General features: G+C 36.9%; 1 protein-coding gene across 4 annotated transcripts in view; it reads right to left on the reverse strand.

Moving 5' to 3' along the window:
- Positions 1 to 1,521: 1,521 nt before the first annotated feature.
- Positions 1,522 to 16,084, reverse strand: part of LOC107740567 (disco-interacting protein 2 homolog B-A-like) — a 32,408-nt gene continuing 17,845 nt past the window's right edge. Inside the window, exons 6-40 of one of the 4 annotated variants that reach the window (XM_016553015.1) lie at positions 15,314 to 15,451; positions 14,980 to 14,997; positions 13,797 to 13,916; positions 13,523 to 13,720; positions 13,317 to 13,408; positions 12,276 to 12,386; positions 12,042 to 12,165; positions 11,828 to 11,937; positions 11,641 to 11,743; positions 11,451 to 11,515; positions 10,824 to 10,917; positions 10,625 to 10,744; positions 10,392 to 10,506; positions 10,169 to 10,308; positions 9,138 to 9,274; positions 8,934 to 9,014; positions 8,719 to 8,846; positions 8,506 to 8,620; positions 7,511 to 7,712; positions 7,275 to 7,387; positions 7,125 to 7,148; positions 6,920 to 7,000; positions 6,706 to 6,829; positions 6,022 to 6,143; positions 5,785 to 5,896; positions 5,137 to 5,246; positions 4,660 to 4,790; positions 4,329 to 4,497; positions 3,939 to 4,109; positions 3,701 to 3,762; positions 3,337 to 3,394; positions 3,186 to 3,260; positions 2,685 to 2,859; positions 2,243 to 2,366; positions 1,522 to 2,162 (exon numbers count right to left, since the gene is read on the reverse strand). In XM_016553015.1, coding sequence (XP_016408501.1) covers positions 1,910 to 2,162; positions 2,243 to 2,366; positions 2,685 to 2,859; positions 3,186 to 3,260; positions 3,337 to 3,394; positions 3,701 to 3,762; positions 3,939 to 4,109; positions 4,329 to 4,497; positions 4,660 to 4,790; positions 5,137 to 5,246; positions 5,785 to 5,896; positions 6,022 to 6,143; positions 6,706 to 6,829; positions 6,920 to 7,000; positions 7,125 to 7,148; positions 7,275 to 7,387; positions 7,511 to 7,712; positions 8,506 to 8,620; positions 8,719 to 8,846; positions 8,934 to 9,014; positions 9,138 to 9,274; positions 10,169 to 10,308; positions 10,392 to 10,506; positions 10,625 to 10,744; positions 10,824 to 10,917; positions 11,451 to 11,515; positions 11,641 to 11,743; positions 11,828 to 11,937; positions 12,042 to 12,165; positions 12,276 to 12,386; positions 13,317 to 13,408; positions 13,523 to 13,720; positions 13,797 to 13,916; positions 14,980 to 14,997; positions 15,314 to 15,451 — 4,115 coding nt within the window. In that variant the 3' untranslated portion in view covers positions 1,522 to 1,909. Of the gene's footprint in view, positions 2,163 to 2,242; positions 2,367 to 2,684; positions 2,860 to 3,185; positions 3,261 to 3,336; positions 3,395 to 3,700; positions 3,763 to 3,938; positions 4,110 to 4,328; positions 4,498 to 4,659; positions 4,791 to 5,136; positions 5,247 to 5,784; positions 5,897 to 6,021; positions 6,144 to 6,705; positions 6,830 to 6,919; positions 7,001 to 7,124; positions 7,149 to 7,274; positions 7,388 to 7,510; positions 7,713 to 8,505; positions 8,621 to 8,718; positions 8,847 to 8,933; positions 9,015 to 9,137; positions 9,275 to 10,168; positions 10,309 to 10,391; positions 10,507 to 10,624; positions 10,745 to 10,823; positions 10,918 to 11,450; positions 11,516 to 11,640; positions 11,744 to 11,827; positions 11,938 to 12,041; positions 12,166 to 12,275; positions 12,387 to 13,316; positions 13,409 to 13,522; positions 13,721 to 13,796; positions 13,917 to 14,979; positions 14,998 to 15,313; positions 15,471 to 16,084 lie in introns of those variants that run through there. The other 3 variants (XM_016553018.1, XM_016553016.1, XM_016553017.1) reach the window with 3 other exon arrangements.

Consider the following 16,084-nt stretch of genomic DNA (forward strand, 5'->3'; position numbering starts at 1 on the left):
ACAGTAGAGTAGAATTTCTCATCTGTACACAAGCAATAATTTACAATTATTTATGGTTTACAAGAAGTTAGTCATTCCTAGTAAAAATGTCTATAGTACAGGAGACAGCAACTGTCCTTTAAAGATCCTTTGCCGAACATGTAAAATCTATGCCTTTGTACAGTTAGGTGTTCACGAGGGGCTTGCTTGTACAGAGAGTCGTGTTATTTTATAGTTGTTTTGTTTTATTGTACAGATGCCTGAAATCCTTTTTTTTTTTTTTGCCAGAGGTTTAAATGGCTTGTCCTGATGTGTATAAGCACCTTTAGATGAGAGCAAAAATAGAGCTATACGTACCTCAGTTTGTGTTTGGTTTGGGCTTGATGTGTGATGAGGTCTGCAGTTGGTAAATGCTCTTGTCTGTATGAGTGTTTCTTACTGTTAAATGGTGAGACGTGAACTCAACGAATGTGTGATTTGTAAATGTAGGCATTGAGGTTAGAAACTAAGCAATTCATAATTAAAATGGTTGTGGACCGTCTTAAATAACCTGATGAATATAGATTAAAACGAGAAAAAAAAAAAGTTAAATACTTTTGTGTATTACATTGCACTTTTGTCTAGTACAACTGTAGATTGTGTTTTGTAAATACTGTAGAACTAAAACAAATTAAAAGATGCAAGTTTGTAACCAGGAGAGCTCCATATCTGAAATAAATTTTGTTAAAGCCCCAGTGGTAAGATTTAAAATGCTAAATGTTTCCAGAACTGACAGGGCAAACTGAGCTGACAGCTGCAGTCTCTATAGCACATCTGTGTCTTAACCAAAATGATGGTGGATGAAACTGTGGGTTTTGACCTGGGTAAGGGCATTCTATGAACTCGAGCATTACAGAAATGTCCTATAATCAATACTGCCCTTGAGAAAGGCACTTAACCCCAGGTTGCTCTGGAGGGACCGTCCCTGTGTTATAAGTATACTGTAAGTTGCTTTGGACAAAAGCATCTGATGAATGACAAATGACCAGGGGAGTATTGATAACCCTATTACACCAATGCTGTCCTAAAAATGTTTCATTTTAAAGCCCTGTAACACACAGCACCATTAATAAGTTGGGTTGCAGATCAATTCTGAGTGTATATTCAGAATCATTAAATGCTAGATCCTAAAAGGAATTAATCTTCCATTCATGGCGTCCTAGTCTGTTCATTAACTTGATTACCACACTACTAAACATCCCAAAAGAATTGCAACAACACTAATTTAAGATACAGAATTTATATTGCTAAACCTACATAATTACTTGACTGATCAATGCGACTCACGTCTTTTGTAGTCCATCCATCAAGACCTCCTATCATTTATTTTATCAATCATAATAGTATAAATTACAGTTTATATTGCACTTTTTATTTTTAAGATTTCACTTTGTCTCCCTTTTTTCACTTAGTTATTCTGAGTATTGACTCCTGAAATCGTTTCCATTGATTCCAAAAACTTGGAATCAGAATAAAATATTTTGGAATCAAACAACCCAGGCGAAAACTTACAAACTGAGGCTTTAAGCTCCTTTTAATTAAAAAAAACAAAACACTAGTTAGTCAGTGCTAGAAAGGAATGCGTTTGAGTAGAAAAATCAGCTAGGTAATTCAAGTAAATTTAAATCATGACCAAGAACTGGACAGACAGTAAGTGGCATTTTGCTGAGAAGGGGGGTTCTGGGAGAGAAGGTAGTGAGGAATAAGGGAAATTCTATTATAGTATCCCTTCTCCAAAACAGTAATCTCACACATTTGTATTTTTTGTTCAATGACACCTTATCCCTGAAAAAACAGGGCCAAGTCTGTCTGTATATGAACCCAATCCCAGTTGTGAGGCCAGGCTCCATAGCACCTTTCTAGTAAGCCTTTGTCTCGCCCATAACCCAGCTCACATGTTGTATGCTACGTATATGGGGTCCAACTGATCTGCCAGGAAGGAGTCTCTCAAGTGCATTCGCTGCTTTTCTCCTCTGGAGTTTATGGGGATGACCCCAGGGTCAACGATAACCACTACACCCACAATCAGATGGTGCTCCTCTAAAACCACATTGGTTACCAGCGGAACCAGGTCTAAAGCATCCTGCTCTGATCCGCAGAGTTCAGCCACCACCACCAGCAGATTTGTCCAGGTGAACACGGCACTGCAGGGGGAAAGACCAAGTAAGAGATAATGGATAGCATGATTGAAAATTAAGTAAAGAGCGTGTCGCTGGGATTTTACCTTTCACCAATGCTGCGATGGGCGCGTGATACGCTGGTCTCGATGTCAATTGGATGATATCGCAAACCTCTCAATTCTAAAGTCTCATCCAGAGAGCCCACCACAAACAGGGCATCATGGCGATCTAACAAGCAAGAACATTTTTTACAAGAATGCATGTGCCTTTATCTCATAATTAATGTCTCTTCAGTCAGAGACCACTAGTAACAATATCTAAATTTAAAAAAAATATATTTTTTTCTTTATTAGTGAAAGTGCAGAATCTAAGAACTTTTTTTGTTCAAATATTTTCAGAATCCTAAAACTTTTTTTTTGGTGTACATTAAAAAAAAATCTTCAATGTGGACTCAGACTTTAGCATCACACAAACACTATGTCGCCCTCATCAATCTGTCATGAACACTTTGCCATTAATTCAGCCATTTTTATTTCTCTCTCTCACCTCCACTGGAGTCTGTGAGTTCAGTTCTCTTGACAAAGCCCAGGTATCCAGTTTTGGCCCAGAGCGTTTGAGGATCTCCAAAACTCAGCTTAGTGTTAAAGTGGTCAGCCTGCAGATTTTCCTCTCCGTATATAGTGTAGTATCCTGTTGCATTGTGTGGACTATTTACCCAAATCTAGGAAAGAAAGAAGTGTATTACTGGATAAGAAATCTAATCTATTTTGATGAACAATAAAAAATCCAGGTAAATAACACTTATCTTGTATCATTTCCCATCAAACTGTAGATTTCTCAAATTATTAGCCAAATTCTTATTCTTTTAAAAATTAGCCTTAGCAAAACAAAGGAGTCACTGTATCCCAAAAACAACTCTCCTATGATTGTTAGTATACAAATAAAAGAAATTAAGAATGTTTCAAAGTGTGTTATAAGGTAGTTAATTTTCTAAAAATGCACAAAGCTGAAGAAACACCCAATTATTATTTACATATGTAAACGCACCTCTCCCAGGTGAGAGTCCCCTAGCGGTCCTCTAGTTTCTGGATTGACTATGATCACCCTCACACCAGGAAGAATCTAAAAGAGGGAGAAAGAGTACTAACAATATTTTCAATTTCATTTATGCTTGATCAATCAGTGGAAATGTGCTTACTGTTCCAGACTCCATGAGAGGAAGAGACTGAGGTGCTCCTCGCTCTACTAACCTCACCCTACAACACAATCACACCATCATCAGTGTTGTACAAAGAGAAAGAGTGTTTATGACATGATATAATCACTTAGGGCCGGGAGGAACCAGCAGCTCTGAAGCTTTTTTCATATTTGACATGGATAGAATTCTGCACTATTTAAAACAGTGAAAACTGTGTGATTTCTGCACTATTAACGGCACCAAAAGCAATTCCAAATGGCCAAAAAGTGAAATTTCACACATTTTAACACACAAAACACACCTTTTAATATTTAAACACTGTATGTTTCATGTGTGTGTTTATCTGTGTTTGTCTTTATCTTACCGGTCATGTCGGAGGGACTTCATGTCCACATACACAGTTGAGGGGTCTGGTCCAGTGGTACCCTGTGAAAAACACAGAGATCAGCTGCACATCAAATAACCAACATCACATATCCAAAACCTCCCAACAATGCATTTATTTGTAACATAGAGATGATAGATCACTGAGAAGAATATTGTTGCCTATAGTAGGTGTAAAGGAAAATCAATTTGCAGAGTTTGAACTTCAGATAATTTACCTGAAGGCAGATGGCCAGGTTTACTCTCGACCCAAAAGCAGTGCTGACAGCCCGCATGGAGAGTCCGATGTCTTTGAACAGTTTGGAGAAGGAGTGTGTAAGAGCCAAGCGTGGACGCTCCTCAGCAACCACCACACAGCTCCTCACACATGACAGGTTCACACCACGTGCCTGAAGTCAGATGGACACAAAGAATATTAGAAGAACATGTGAAGATCAAAAAAAGATTGTATGGACAAAAACAATTCTCCAAAGTATCTTTTGTGTTTTGCAGTAAAAAGAAAGTCATATAGGTTTGGAATGACATGAGGGTGAGAATGATGATGGCAGAAGTGTCATTTTTGGGTGAACTATGCCTTTAATGGTGGGTAAATATGCATGTGAGCATACCTTCAGTATGTCTGTCTGTCCGCCTAGGCCCTTGGTGCAGAGCTCCATGACAGAATAGGAGCAGAAGGTGTCTCTGATGCGGTACTGACTGAGCGTGCCCAGCCACAGGGTCAGTGAGATCTCCAGCTCCATAGGAGGGATCAAGATGGACTGATGACCTGAGTATACACTGTAAAACACAGGCACATTTCAGGTTTATAATACCTTCAAAATACATTCATATCCATTCTGAAGAGAACAAGCCATTGCATGAGATGACACAATGCTGCGAGTCATTTTATGTTAGTATGAGTCATTTGTATGTGACTGTTTGTGTGTATCCATCTGTTACCTCGCAAGGCACCAGAGCACAAAACCAAGTCCACAGTAGGGGTCGAGGCAGATGGCGATCTGGCGAGAGGAGTACAGCTCACACTGTAGCTTTATAGAGCGACAGAGAACGCTCACCGCCGCATGAGAGACCTGATAGGCAGCCAGTCAGAGAGGGGTGTCTCAAATGTACTGTACAACTAAGATTTGTTTTAAGGCAGAGGGAGATATTTGCTACAGTAGGGTCCAAAACGTCTAAGACAACATGGAGAATCAGGAAATCTAATTTAAATGAAAATGTTTTGCGATTTTAAATGAGAAAAGCTTTTTCACTAGTGGTCTCAGATTTTTGGACACCACTGTGTATTAACAAATTCCCATACAGGTAAAACATCTCTGATTGGTCAGTTATTCAATGACCCTGGTGTTAAAGGTTCACCAAAACTGCCTAAGATAACTAAGAAAAATCTATTGAGATCTATTGAGAAAAATCTCTCACCTTCACTCCTGTCAGCATGCCTGTGGTTGAGACACTGAAGTCCATATAGGCAATCATCTCAGCATTGGGCGGTTTGTAGATTGTGGGAGGTCGTTTGCGCGGCAAGTCATCTGGGGAAAACCATGGATATGTTACTTATGGATATATTTCTAAGCTTGCCGCCTAAGTAAAGTCTGAAGAATTTAAAAAAATGTTTTTTTGTTCCTTTTCCTACTGTTTCTGTTCCTGAAGTCTCTTGCAGTGCACTGTACACTTGTGTAATGTAATATAATTTAATTTAGTTTAAAATGCATTCCTTTTATTAAAATTTTACTCAAAAATGTCCAAATGTCTAAAGAATTACTGATGTAGAGCAGGACATTTTCCTTGCTTGCTATGCATGTTACTGGACAGTTTATGTTAGTTAACGTTGTTATTTTATGTAACATGGAAACTTGTTAGTGCTTAAAGTGACTGTATTGTGGTGATGAGTCTGCTATTAGTCAAGCTGTTACACAAAACTAAAAGTTGTTTCAATGAAAGAGCAAACCCTTGATCCAATGTATATGCTAAATTATCATATCATATGACTTGAACCTATTATTATACATGTAAAGTACAGAATGTTCTACACAGTAGCTGTATTGAAAATTGACTGGTATGTGTTACCTGTGTCTATTATGATGGGCCATGTTTTTATGTTGACTGTAGCTGCTGCTTCTTTAGATCTGAGGATCTTCGTTAAAACCTGAGTAGTGAGAATGCAAGCAGCCTTGCTGACCTGAGGAAACCAGGAGAGAGATGCAACAAAAGTGAACCATGTGTTCGGCTGCTGAAAAGCCCTCACTAGTTCAAATAAAACACAACCAAATAAAGGTGTTAAGAGATGCAAACACAGAGACTTACATCGATGATCATGCGGACAGTGGGCAGAGTGGCAGAGAGGTTCTGTGGGTGTGGAGGCCTCACGGTGACAGGAATGCAACCAGCATACAAACAGCCATAAAATGCTGCGATCAGATCTATACCTGCATACACAGAGAATTCATATGCAGCGCGTGATCAACTGAAAACCCCTTGCATATTGTACTTTATTTTTAAATCATTATATAATATATTATTAATGTATCATTATTACATTATAATTCTAATTTAATTATTTTTATTCATACATTCGTTTTTTATGATCATTTTCTATCTTTACTTCTGGATTTACACATATATATATATATATATATATATATATACTATTACATAATTTATTAATATTTCGAATGACCCTTTTTATATTTTCAGTTTTCATTTAAATTTTTATTTTAAGTTTTAGTCATTTTGTTTGTAATATGTATTGCTTTTAGTTTTTTTCTTTTCTATTTAGCTTTAATGTATATTTATTTGTTTTAATTTCAGTTTGTTATCAAAGCAAAATTTTTTGCCGCTTTGCCTTTAAGGCACAAAACATCCTCTTCACATGTGAAATGAGAAAGAGCACTTTTCTGCAATAACCCTTGACTTTTACTCCAATATAGTTTTTTAACTGTCCCAATCTTTCAGAAACAACCAAAACAGGACAAAGTATGTGTGATTTACCTGGTGGATACAAAAGCACCACATTCTCTCCGATGTTAATACCACTTCTCTCCATGAGAGCAGCGGCAATCTTCTCTGCTCTTTTATGAAGCTGAACACATGTAGCTGTACATACTGCCACTCCCTAGACAGAGAGAGAAAGCATATTATAGGCCAGCAAATCAGAAATTCTAAGTGAGGATTTTATCAAGGTTTTTGTTGTTGTCGTTTTAACCTTTGCATTCAAAAGTACATAAAGCGTATGGTCAGGATCGGTTTGTGCTCTCCACTGTAAAGCCTCTGTAAGGAAATGATGCTAAGAAAGACAAGACAGACAGTTCATCATCAAAAACATCAAATATATAACATCAATAAAACATTAAATAATGGTGTCATGCCAAAAAGGCATGTGATTGTGCCATAATGATCACAGTGCCTACCATCATTGTAGGCCACATGCACAGCTGCATCCACACGAAAGCATTAAAAAACCACGCAATGCATTTAAAAAAAACTGCTTCAAAATAAACTGAATGCATTATTTACTTGCTGTTATACGGGCTTACAATACAATGCAAGACTAAGTTTACCTTCCTGACCAGGTCTTGGTCCTCTATGAGTCCCAGATCTCTGCCTGCAGCCTGTGCAATTCTTTTCCCAGCAACCAAATTACCCACCATGATGGAGGCAGGGCCGACACCAACTATGAAAGACATAAAAACAGGACAGAAGACTTTGAGAAAAACATCACATGCATGAGATTTTCACCTCCAGATTTTAGGGTTCCCTCGCCTCCAAGATCTCCATTTAACCCCTGTATACACACCTGGTTGTTTCTGACGTGGCTTGGGCATGTTGGTGACGCAGGTGTGGGGACACATGAGGATGTTGCAGGGGTGCAGCGCCCCCTCCAGGAAGAGTTGCTTGGTGTCTGAAATGTGAATGCCCCCTAGGGGAGTTTTGGGCAGGGTGTTTGCAGGAACCAGTGCAAGACAATACAGTCCCACCTGATGAATACTGTCAATTGCCTAAAGTTGTGAAACAATACACAAAGCCACCAACACATAAATAAATAAATCATACATAAAAGATTATCAAACATTTGTGTGTTCACCTTAACAATGAAATAACTTTTATGTAAGTAATAATAAGACACTGTTGTGATTTTATTTTAACCATGGTAGACCACTGACTGCTAACATGCAGAAAAATATCCTGATATTAATCAGAATTTTACCATATTCAACTTAAATGCATTAACCTGACTGGCATAACCAGATAAAGCCAACTAAGACCATTTATTATTTATATACTATCATAGTATTTACTAATATTTTGAATTATCTTTTCATTTTATATTTTTATTTTACATTAGGATTAAATAATTCTGTGTGCTTTTGACATTTTTATTAGTTTTTTCTATTTAGCTTTCATTCATTTCTTATTTCAGCTTTTGTTTTATTAATTTTAGCACTGCAACTTTATTTTATTTCAGTTAGCTGCCACGACATTTTTTTCCATGTAATATTTTAATTAATTAATTTTTTCAGCTTTATTTCAATTAAAGGAAACGCTTTGTAATCATTTTTGTTTTAGTTAACAATTACAACATAGATTTAGATAATATAAATAGCTTTAAATAATTTATAAGCATTAAATAATCATTAAATAATTAGCAATATTTAATATAAATACTACAAACGATTTTTCCAGCAAAAGATAAAGTCAATAGCACATTGGCTTCACTGTACCATGTCATTTTATCATATTTTAAAGTATAAAACTATCTATATTACAATTACTGTTGTAATTTGTCTGTACCTGAAGAACCCGACTCATCCACTGGAAGCTGTCTTCTTCACTGGCATCAGGCCTCTGCTCTGCTACAATTACTATCCTCTCATCATAGAACACAGTCACTGAGAACACAGCAATCCTACAAAACACACAGACACATTTTTGATTAATATTTACTCTCATTCAAATAAATTGTAAGACTACATGTTCTCTCTCTATTCAAATGGGAACCCTGACCTTCCTCTGTACACAGTTTTGACTGGTTCCACAGCTAGTGCAGTCGCTACCAGATCATCAGCATTGTGACGACGACCACTAACCATTAGCAAGCCCTCATTCTTACCCACCACAAATATCAGACTACCCTATTGAAGAAAGAGAGGGGAAAAAATTGATTTTAATGCATAAAAATGGCACTGTCTCTCTCTTGTTTTCCTTTTTCAGACACTCACCGGTCCAACAAACCCCAGTAATCCTGACCGCACAAATGGGATTTCACCAATTGGGGTGCCACTAGCGTTGACTGGGATAACCTGCGAGATTTGAGGAAAAGGCCCAGCGAGAAAGCCCCAGCATTATTCCATAAAAATATGTTTATGGTGTGTTAATTCAGTAAAAAAAGTTACATCATCAGCATTGAGGGTTGATTTTCATACCTCAAAGGTGTTTTTAGTGACTCCAGACAGGCCATAGTACATGGTTCCACCAGCACGAGAGTTCACGACGATCTCTCCAATCTCGTCCGTTTTACAGAGCATGGGCGGTCCATCCGGTTTCACAATGCACATCAATGCTACAATACACATAAACACACATGCTAACTTCATGTATGCACGACAAACATATTTTAAACTTTGATAGCATGGTATTATGAACTGGATTTTTCTCTGAAGGAAATGTGTGTGAGAATACCATTGTATTACCATGGTCTATAATCCTACAGTAATACCATGATTATTTTTGTGTGTGTGTGTAGACATGCAAATCACACACAAAAGATTCAGTGACAAGTTTTAAATAATTATGATTTTTTTAAATGTTTTTGAAAGACGTCTCTTGTGCTCACCAAGGCATTTATTTGTTCAAAAATACAGTAAAAGCAGTAATATTGTGAAATATTATTACAATTTAAAATACCTTGATCCTTCAGAAATCATTCTAATATGCTGTTTTATTGCTCAATTATTTTCAATTATTATTGGTGGTCAAATATTAATAATGGTTCTTATTATCTTTTTTGCTACTTAATATTTTTGTGGAAAAAAAAATTATACATACAATGCATTCTTTGATGAAAAGAAAGTTGAAAATAATTATACATAAATATCTAAATAATAAATATCTCTCACTTTTGATCAATTTAATGTGTCCTTGCTAAATATAGTATTTCTTTATCTTATATAGACCAAACTTTTGAATGGTAGTGTATCACAGTTTCTACAAAAATATTAAGCAGCAAAAATTGCATTCAACATTGATAAGAAGAAGAAGTGTGAGAACCAAATATATTAAAATAGAAAACAGGTCTTTTAAATTGTAATAATAATATGACTGTTTTACTGTACTTTTATCAAAAACCTTGGTGAGCATTAAAGAGCATTCTTTCAAAAGCATTTTAAAAATCGTAATCATTCCAAACTTCTGATCGGTAGTGTGTGTACAATTATCATTAGTAGCACACACACACCTCCGGGCATGACGTGTCCCACATCCTGGACGGTGAGAGCAGAGTTCTTGTCTTCGGTGTTGACCCTGATGACCCCATGGCTCAGCCCAGTCATGGACAGGACGGCTCTTGCTGGAAGAGGAGCACCAGCGACCCCAGGCCTGGAAAAACATCTCATAATCAAGAAACAAAGAACTAGTGCTTTTAAAAAGGGATGCCTACAGGTTGTCAAAAAATGATATACCTCCGTATGGCAACAGTCATGGCCTCAGGTGATGTAGCACATGGGCAAATGACCTCTGGCTTCAAACCATGAGCCTGGAATACGTTTAAAAATGCATCACATGATGAAACTGACCCTAAAAAGAAAGAGATGGAGATACAGAGAGATGAAAAGAGTCAAATTGTTGAATATGAATATTAAATGAACATCCTCTCCCATGGAGTCTCTGCAGGAGGTCTGGTAGTGTAACTCACAAGGATTGGCTCCGTCAGCAACAATTAGCATGCGCAAGGAGGCCAGACTGGTGTCTCTCTGTTCTCTGTGAGCCATCATCGCCCAATGCAGGTCACGACACTTTACCAGGGCAACCCGTGCTATAGAACCAGACATTTTTCATATCAAAACAAATGTGTGTAGATGACAGAAATACATTTGGTCGAGTGTTTCTTGTACCTTTGTGTATGTGTACTCGCTGTACCCAGGACTGTGGACAGGCCTTCATTACTGCATATGGAACACTGATGGTGTGGATTCGGTTCATAATACTCTGAAATACACACAGATATGAATGCTGGATGAATGCCTTGAAAACTGCCAATAAAATGACATACAACTTTAAGTACATCACTGTAATATCTGGTGTGCTGCCTTTATGCTGATTTGATTAAAAACATTGTCCAATTTCATTATTGTTTTACAGTAATGAGATTTATTCACATTACAGTAATTTAAGTGTTTTTGAGGTGATGTTTAATAGTAAATGCAAAAAATCGCGATCTTATTTTATATAATAATAAAAATAATTTAAAATAATAAAAAATACAACTAGCCACACAAATGTATGTATGCATATATACACACACACACACACACACACACACTTTCATCCAATTTTATGCCAATAATATGCAATTCATCCAATTATAATCTCACTAGTTTCAGTCAGATTTTAGTGTTTTTTTTGTGTGTTTTTCAAATCACATCTGTTATTACGTCTGCAGTAGGCAGATCAACGTACCTTGTTTCTGAATAAATCTGTAGTAACAGCATTGATGGCACATACACATTTCTGTCACTCACCGTGAGAACTCCATGCCACAAACCCATGTCCTTCTTAAAGTCCAAAACATTCACCAGTGTTTCACCTGTATGCAGACGTATTTTGTTACATCTCCAAATGAGCAGTGCATAAAGCTACATAGCTGTTTTTTTTGCTTTAGTGTAGGCTGCAACAAAAGGATGGTGTTTTCATAGCAACAGCATCACTCACCCTCACAGTAGTTACAGGCCTGAGTGAGTGCCTGGCAATGTGTTAACATGGCAACTTTTGAAACCGCAACACCCATCACTGTGCCCTCTTTACTGGCCTTATACTGCATGAGAGAAAGAGAGAGGAGGATATTTACATTCAACAAATATACACACACGGAAACACATAAACATGCACATGATTTTACCTCTATGTATGCCGTGTCTGTGTTGGCTGTTGGTATGTGAGGCTGCCAGTCTTTCGAAGGCTTTGTGAGGTATTTGGAGTCCGTCACCACCCACTTTAACCTGGGCCAGCCTATCAGAAACCCAACTATTTTTAAATTCATCATAAAATTGCCATCACTGACTGACTTTTAAAAAGGAAATGGATCAGTAATTTGTGCGTGTGAAGTCTCTGACCTTTAAACTGCAATATTTCTCCAATGGGGGTCTTGGGTAAACCCTTCAAACAGATCTCACTAGTCAAAGCCAGACCCACCCCGCAGCTACCTAACAAAAAACCAACCTGGCTGCTCCCAGCATCCTGTAAACACATGGAAATGATTTCAACCACATTATCAATATGAACTGTCAGCATCCCATTTGACTTTGAAAGCTATGTATAAAATATACTATAGATAATTGTGTGGCTACCTTTCGGGATAACGGAACCTCTATGGGCACAGGAATGACTTCAGCCAACAAACAGCCATAAAACGCAACCCAGAACATACCAGGGTCACTGTTAGGATACACCAACGCCACCTGAATCAATAAAAAGACATTGCTTACAAATAATTAAAGTGAAATGGCAGCATTTTTTAAAATAAATGTTGCTTCTAAAAATGCATGCTGCTCATAGCTAGTCTCTCCAGGATTTCACAATTCTGCCATTGCAGAATTTAATCAAAAATAAAGCCAATACCACATTATTTGCAGCAGCGTGCATTTTTCTCTTATTTCTGCAATTTTCCCACAAAAACCAGTAATCTGAGAGGGGGATTGCAACATTAGCAATCACTAATAATACCATTATAAACTGCAAAAGGGCATAAGCAATATTACACAATAGACAATATAATTGTTTATTCGTATAAACTTGAAAAGTATTTACAGGTAATTGTACAATTACTGTCACTGACACTAATTACATCATGATTATTGCTTGGTTTTCATTACAAAACATCTAAAAAAAAATGCTGCAATTTTTAAGAAAAACCACAGCAAATTCAGCCATTTTCAGCTGCAAGTCCTGGTGGGACTGTATAGCAATGTTAAGTAAAAGAGTGTGTTTACATCAGTGTTGTTATTGTTAACTAAAACTATATAAAAAGAAATGTGTTAATTTAAATAAAGCTGAAATAAAATAAAATATGAATATTAGAAATGTATATTAAATATTTATTAATATTGTGGCAACTAACAAAAAAAATAAGTTGAAGTTAAAGTACTAAAACGAAACTTAAAAATAAAGCTAAATAGAAATATTAAATAAACTAGGCCTAATTAAAATAATAAAAGCACATAAAATTACTAAAACTACAATTAAAACTGAAAATAGAAAAATAAAAGGTAATTCAATAGATTGATAACTACTATAGTAGCATATAAATAATACTAAAATAACATTGGGTTACGTGCACAAACTTAAAAAAATGTAAACATTTGAATTATATTATTATTAAGTTTTTTTACCCGGTCTCCTGGTTTGAGGATCTGCTCATTTTTGGTTCCCAGCTTGTTGAGGAGAGTGTAGGCCAGCTTTACACTACGACTCCACAGTTTCCCTGTCAATTACACGCCAATCTCTCAGTTGCAAAGCCCATGCACCTCTCTTGCCAATCCAAGCATCTGCTTTCAATCAAGATAAGTGTTTTGCAGGTGACCTTGCTCAGTCTTACCATACGTAAGTGTATAAAGTGGTTTTCCTGTGATATCCAGTGCTGTGAGGGCCGGGCTTTTGCCTTGTGTGGCACCCCATCGAGCTAATGCTGCCTGAAGAGCAGGAGGCCAGTTACTGACCACACCCAACGGCTCCCCCTTCACCGGGATTATCTGCCGGCCTTCTGGCTTCGGGGTGTTAGGATCTGCCTGAGGAACTGTGGAGGAAGAAACACGTTGATCCAGATTATTGCAGCTTGCTTTCAGAGATGTTTTCTGAACTCATTCATTTACCTTCTACGATCTCCTCTTGGTCATCCATGAAGAACTCACTGAGTGGTGGGCGTTTGGGTCGTTTTAGCGTGTTTAGCAGCTGCTGAATCTTCGTGGACACACGACTCGACACAGGAACACCTACACCAGGAACGGGGTCAGGCAGGGTGGGATGAGACAGACGAACAAACACACACTCACGGACACTTTCAACTGACCTGGGAATTCGTAAATCATGACTAGAGCGTATGTATGAACGTATAATATACGTAATTACACTCTCCTACAGTGGTATTATCAGTTCTGGTCCAAAGATGTCAAGATACACAATGGCTTATAGATCAAATTAAATATAAAATCAATATACGTAAAATTATATATACACCACCATTCCAAAGTTTGTGGTCAGTAAAATGTTAAGACTTTTATTCAGCAAGGTCGCATTAAAGTAAAGAGTTTTACAGTGATACAAAAAATTATATTTTAAATGAAATTCAAAGAAGCCTGAAAAAAAAAATCCACCAAAAAAAGCTTTAACATTGATAATAATAACAAATGTTTCTTGCATCAAAATATGCACCAAATCAGCATATTAGAATGATTTCTGAAGGATCATGTGACACTGAAGACTGGAATAATGGCTGCTGAAAATTCATCTTCGATATCACAGGAATAAATTATGCTTTTAAAATATATAAAAATAGAAAACAGTTATTTTAAATTGTACAAATATTTCACAATATCTCTATTTTGCTGTATCTTTTTATCAAATAAGTGCAACCTTGGTGAGCATAAGAGACTTCAAATCATTAAAATACATTTTACCGATCCTAAACTTTTGAACGGTAGTGTAGCGTTAGTGGTAGTGTATCTGTATCCGAGATATTTTTGTATTCTTCTATACAAAAATACTAAAGGGCTTTGGAATTTATGATACATTTATGAGGATTTTTGGAAATAACAGAAGAATTTTAACTATTGATGACTACAGCTTTGATGTGTTATGAAGGATCAGGACTGAGTAAAACCACATGTAAACAGAGATGGAGGGATGAGTGATCTACTATTATTTATTTATTTTCCTAAAGAAGTGCAGGGTTTCACTTGGGTTCACATTCTCTCTGAGTAACACATATATAGTATACAAACACAAACACACAGTTTTAAAGCCAACCTACAGGACATGTCTATGACCAATCATTACCTCTGCCAACTCTTCTCACTGACAGAGAAAAGCAACATGACACAAGTGGATAAAAGGTGGAAAAGAAAAAAGAAACGGGATGCGATTAATGAAGCAATCAAGCACAGCATTCATAAAGACTAATTGAAATGCCCCTACTGAGATGTTAACTCAAAGTTCTGAGAGGCATGAAAAGAAAGTTATGAAAAGGCACTTAAAGATTGACATACAGTACATTACATTTTGAGAGCATGTATGTCTATTGTAGCACATTACAAATAAATGTTTCTTTATTTATCTCTCTCTCTCTCTCTCTATTACTCTCTTTTCTCCTGCACACACACACACTCAGTACCGTCTGCTGTCTCCATCATGCTGGACCGGCTCTGGCCTCGACTCATGCCTCGCACCACGGCGTTGGAAGGCAGATCCACACGAGAGCCTCTGGCCTGAGCTTGGGATGGCATATCAGGGGGCCCGACTCCTACTGGATCTGGTACAAAATAACATAATATTACTCACTCATACCCAACCCAGCTAAAAGTTTTAAAGATATCATACCCTATCTCTTAAAGTAATAGTGGACCCAAAATGAAAAATTAATTTCTAATAACTTTGTCCCTCCAAACCTGTAAGGCTTCTTTTCTTATGTGGAAAACAAAGGGCAAATTTAACAGAATAATGTTTGTACCGCTTTTTTCAATCCAATTGTGAACTATTCCTTTAAGCGTCTTGTTAAACTCTGTGCATTCAAGTACTGCTTTCAGCATATGCTTCCTTGAATTGCTTAAACTGGGGATAAGCCCAAAAATATTTTAAAGACAACAAGAAATCAAACAGCCCCTATTTACTTTATTATTATACATGTCTAGAATACTTCATTTTGATTTATCTAACATTCAAATATTTCTATATAATGTCATCTAAACTGTGTAAGTGACATTGATTTCCTACATATAGTACTCTACTGTTCAAAAGTTTGGGTCAGTAAGATTTTTATTAAAAAGAAATTAACACTTTCCTGTCACGATACCTGGACAGTGCGTGGCCTTGAGAAGGGGGAGGTAATGTGAGAGTAGGGTTGGCCACCCCACTAACAACTGCTGCTTCTGTCTCTTTTTTCTTA

This window comes from Sinocyclocheilus rhinocerous, unplaced genomic scaffold (assembly GCF_001515625.1).
Source record: "Sinocyclocheilus rhinocerous isolate Xijiao unplaced genomic scaffold, SAMN03320098_v1.1 scaffold3150, whole genome shotgun sequence".
Lineage (NCBI taxonomy): Eukaryota > Metazoa > Chordata > Actinopteri > Cypriniformes > Cyprinidae > Sinocyclocheilus > Sinocyclocheilus rhinocerous.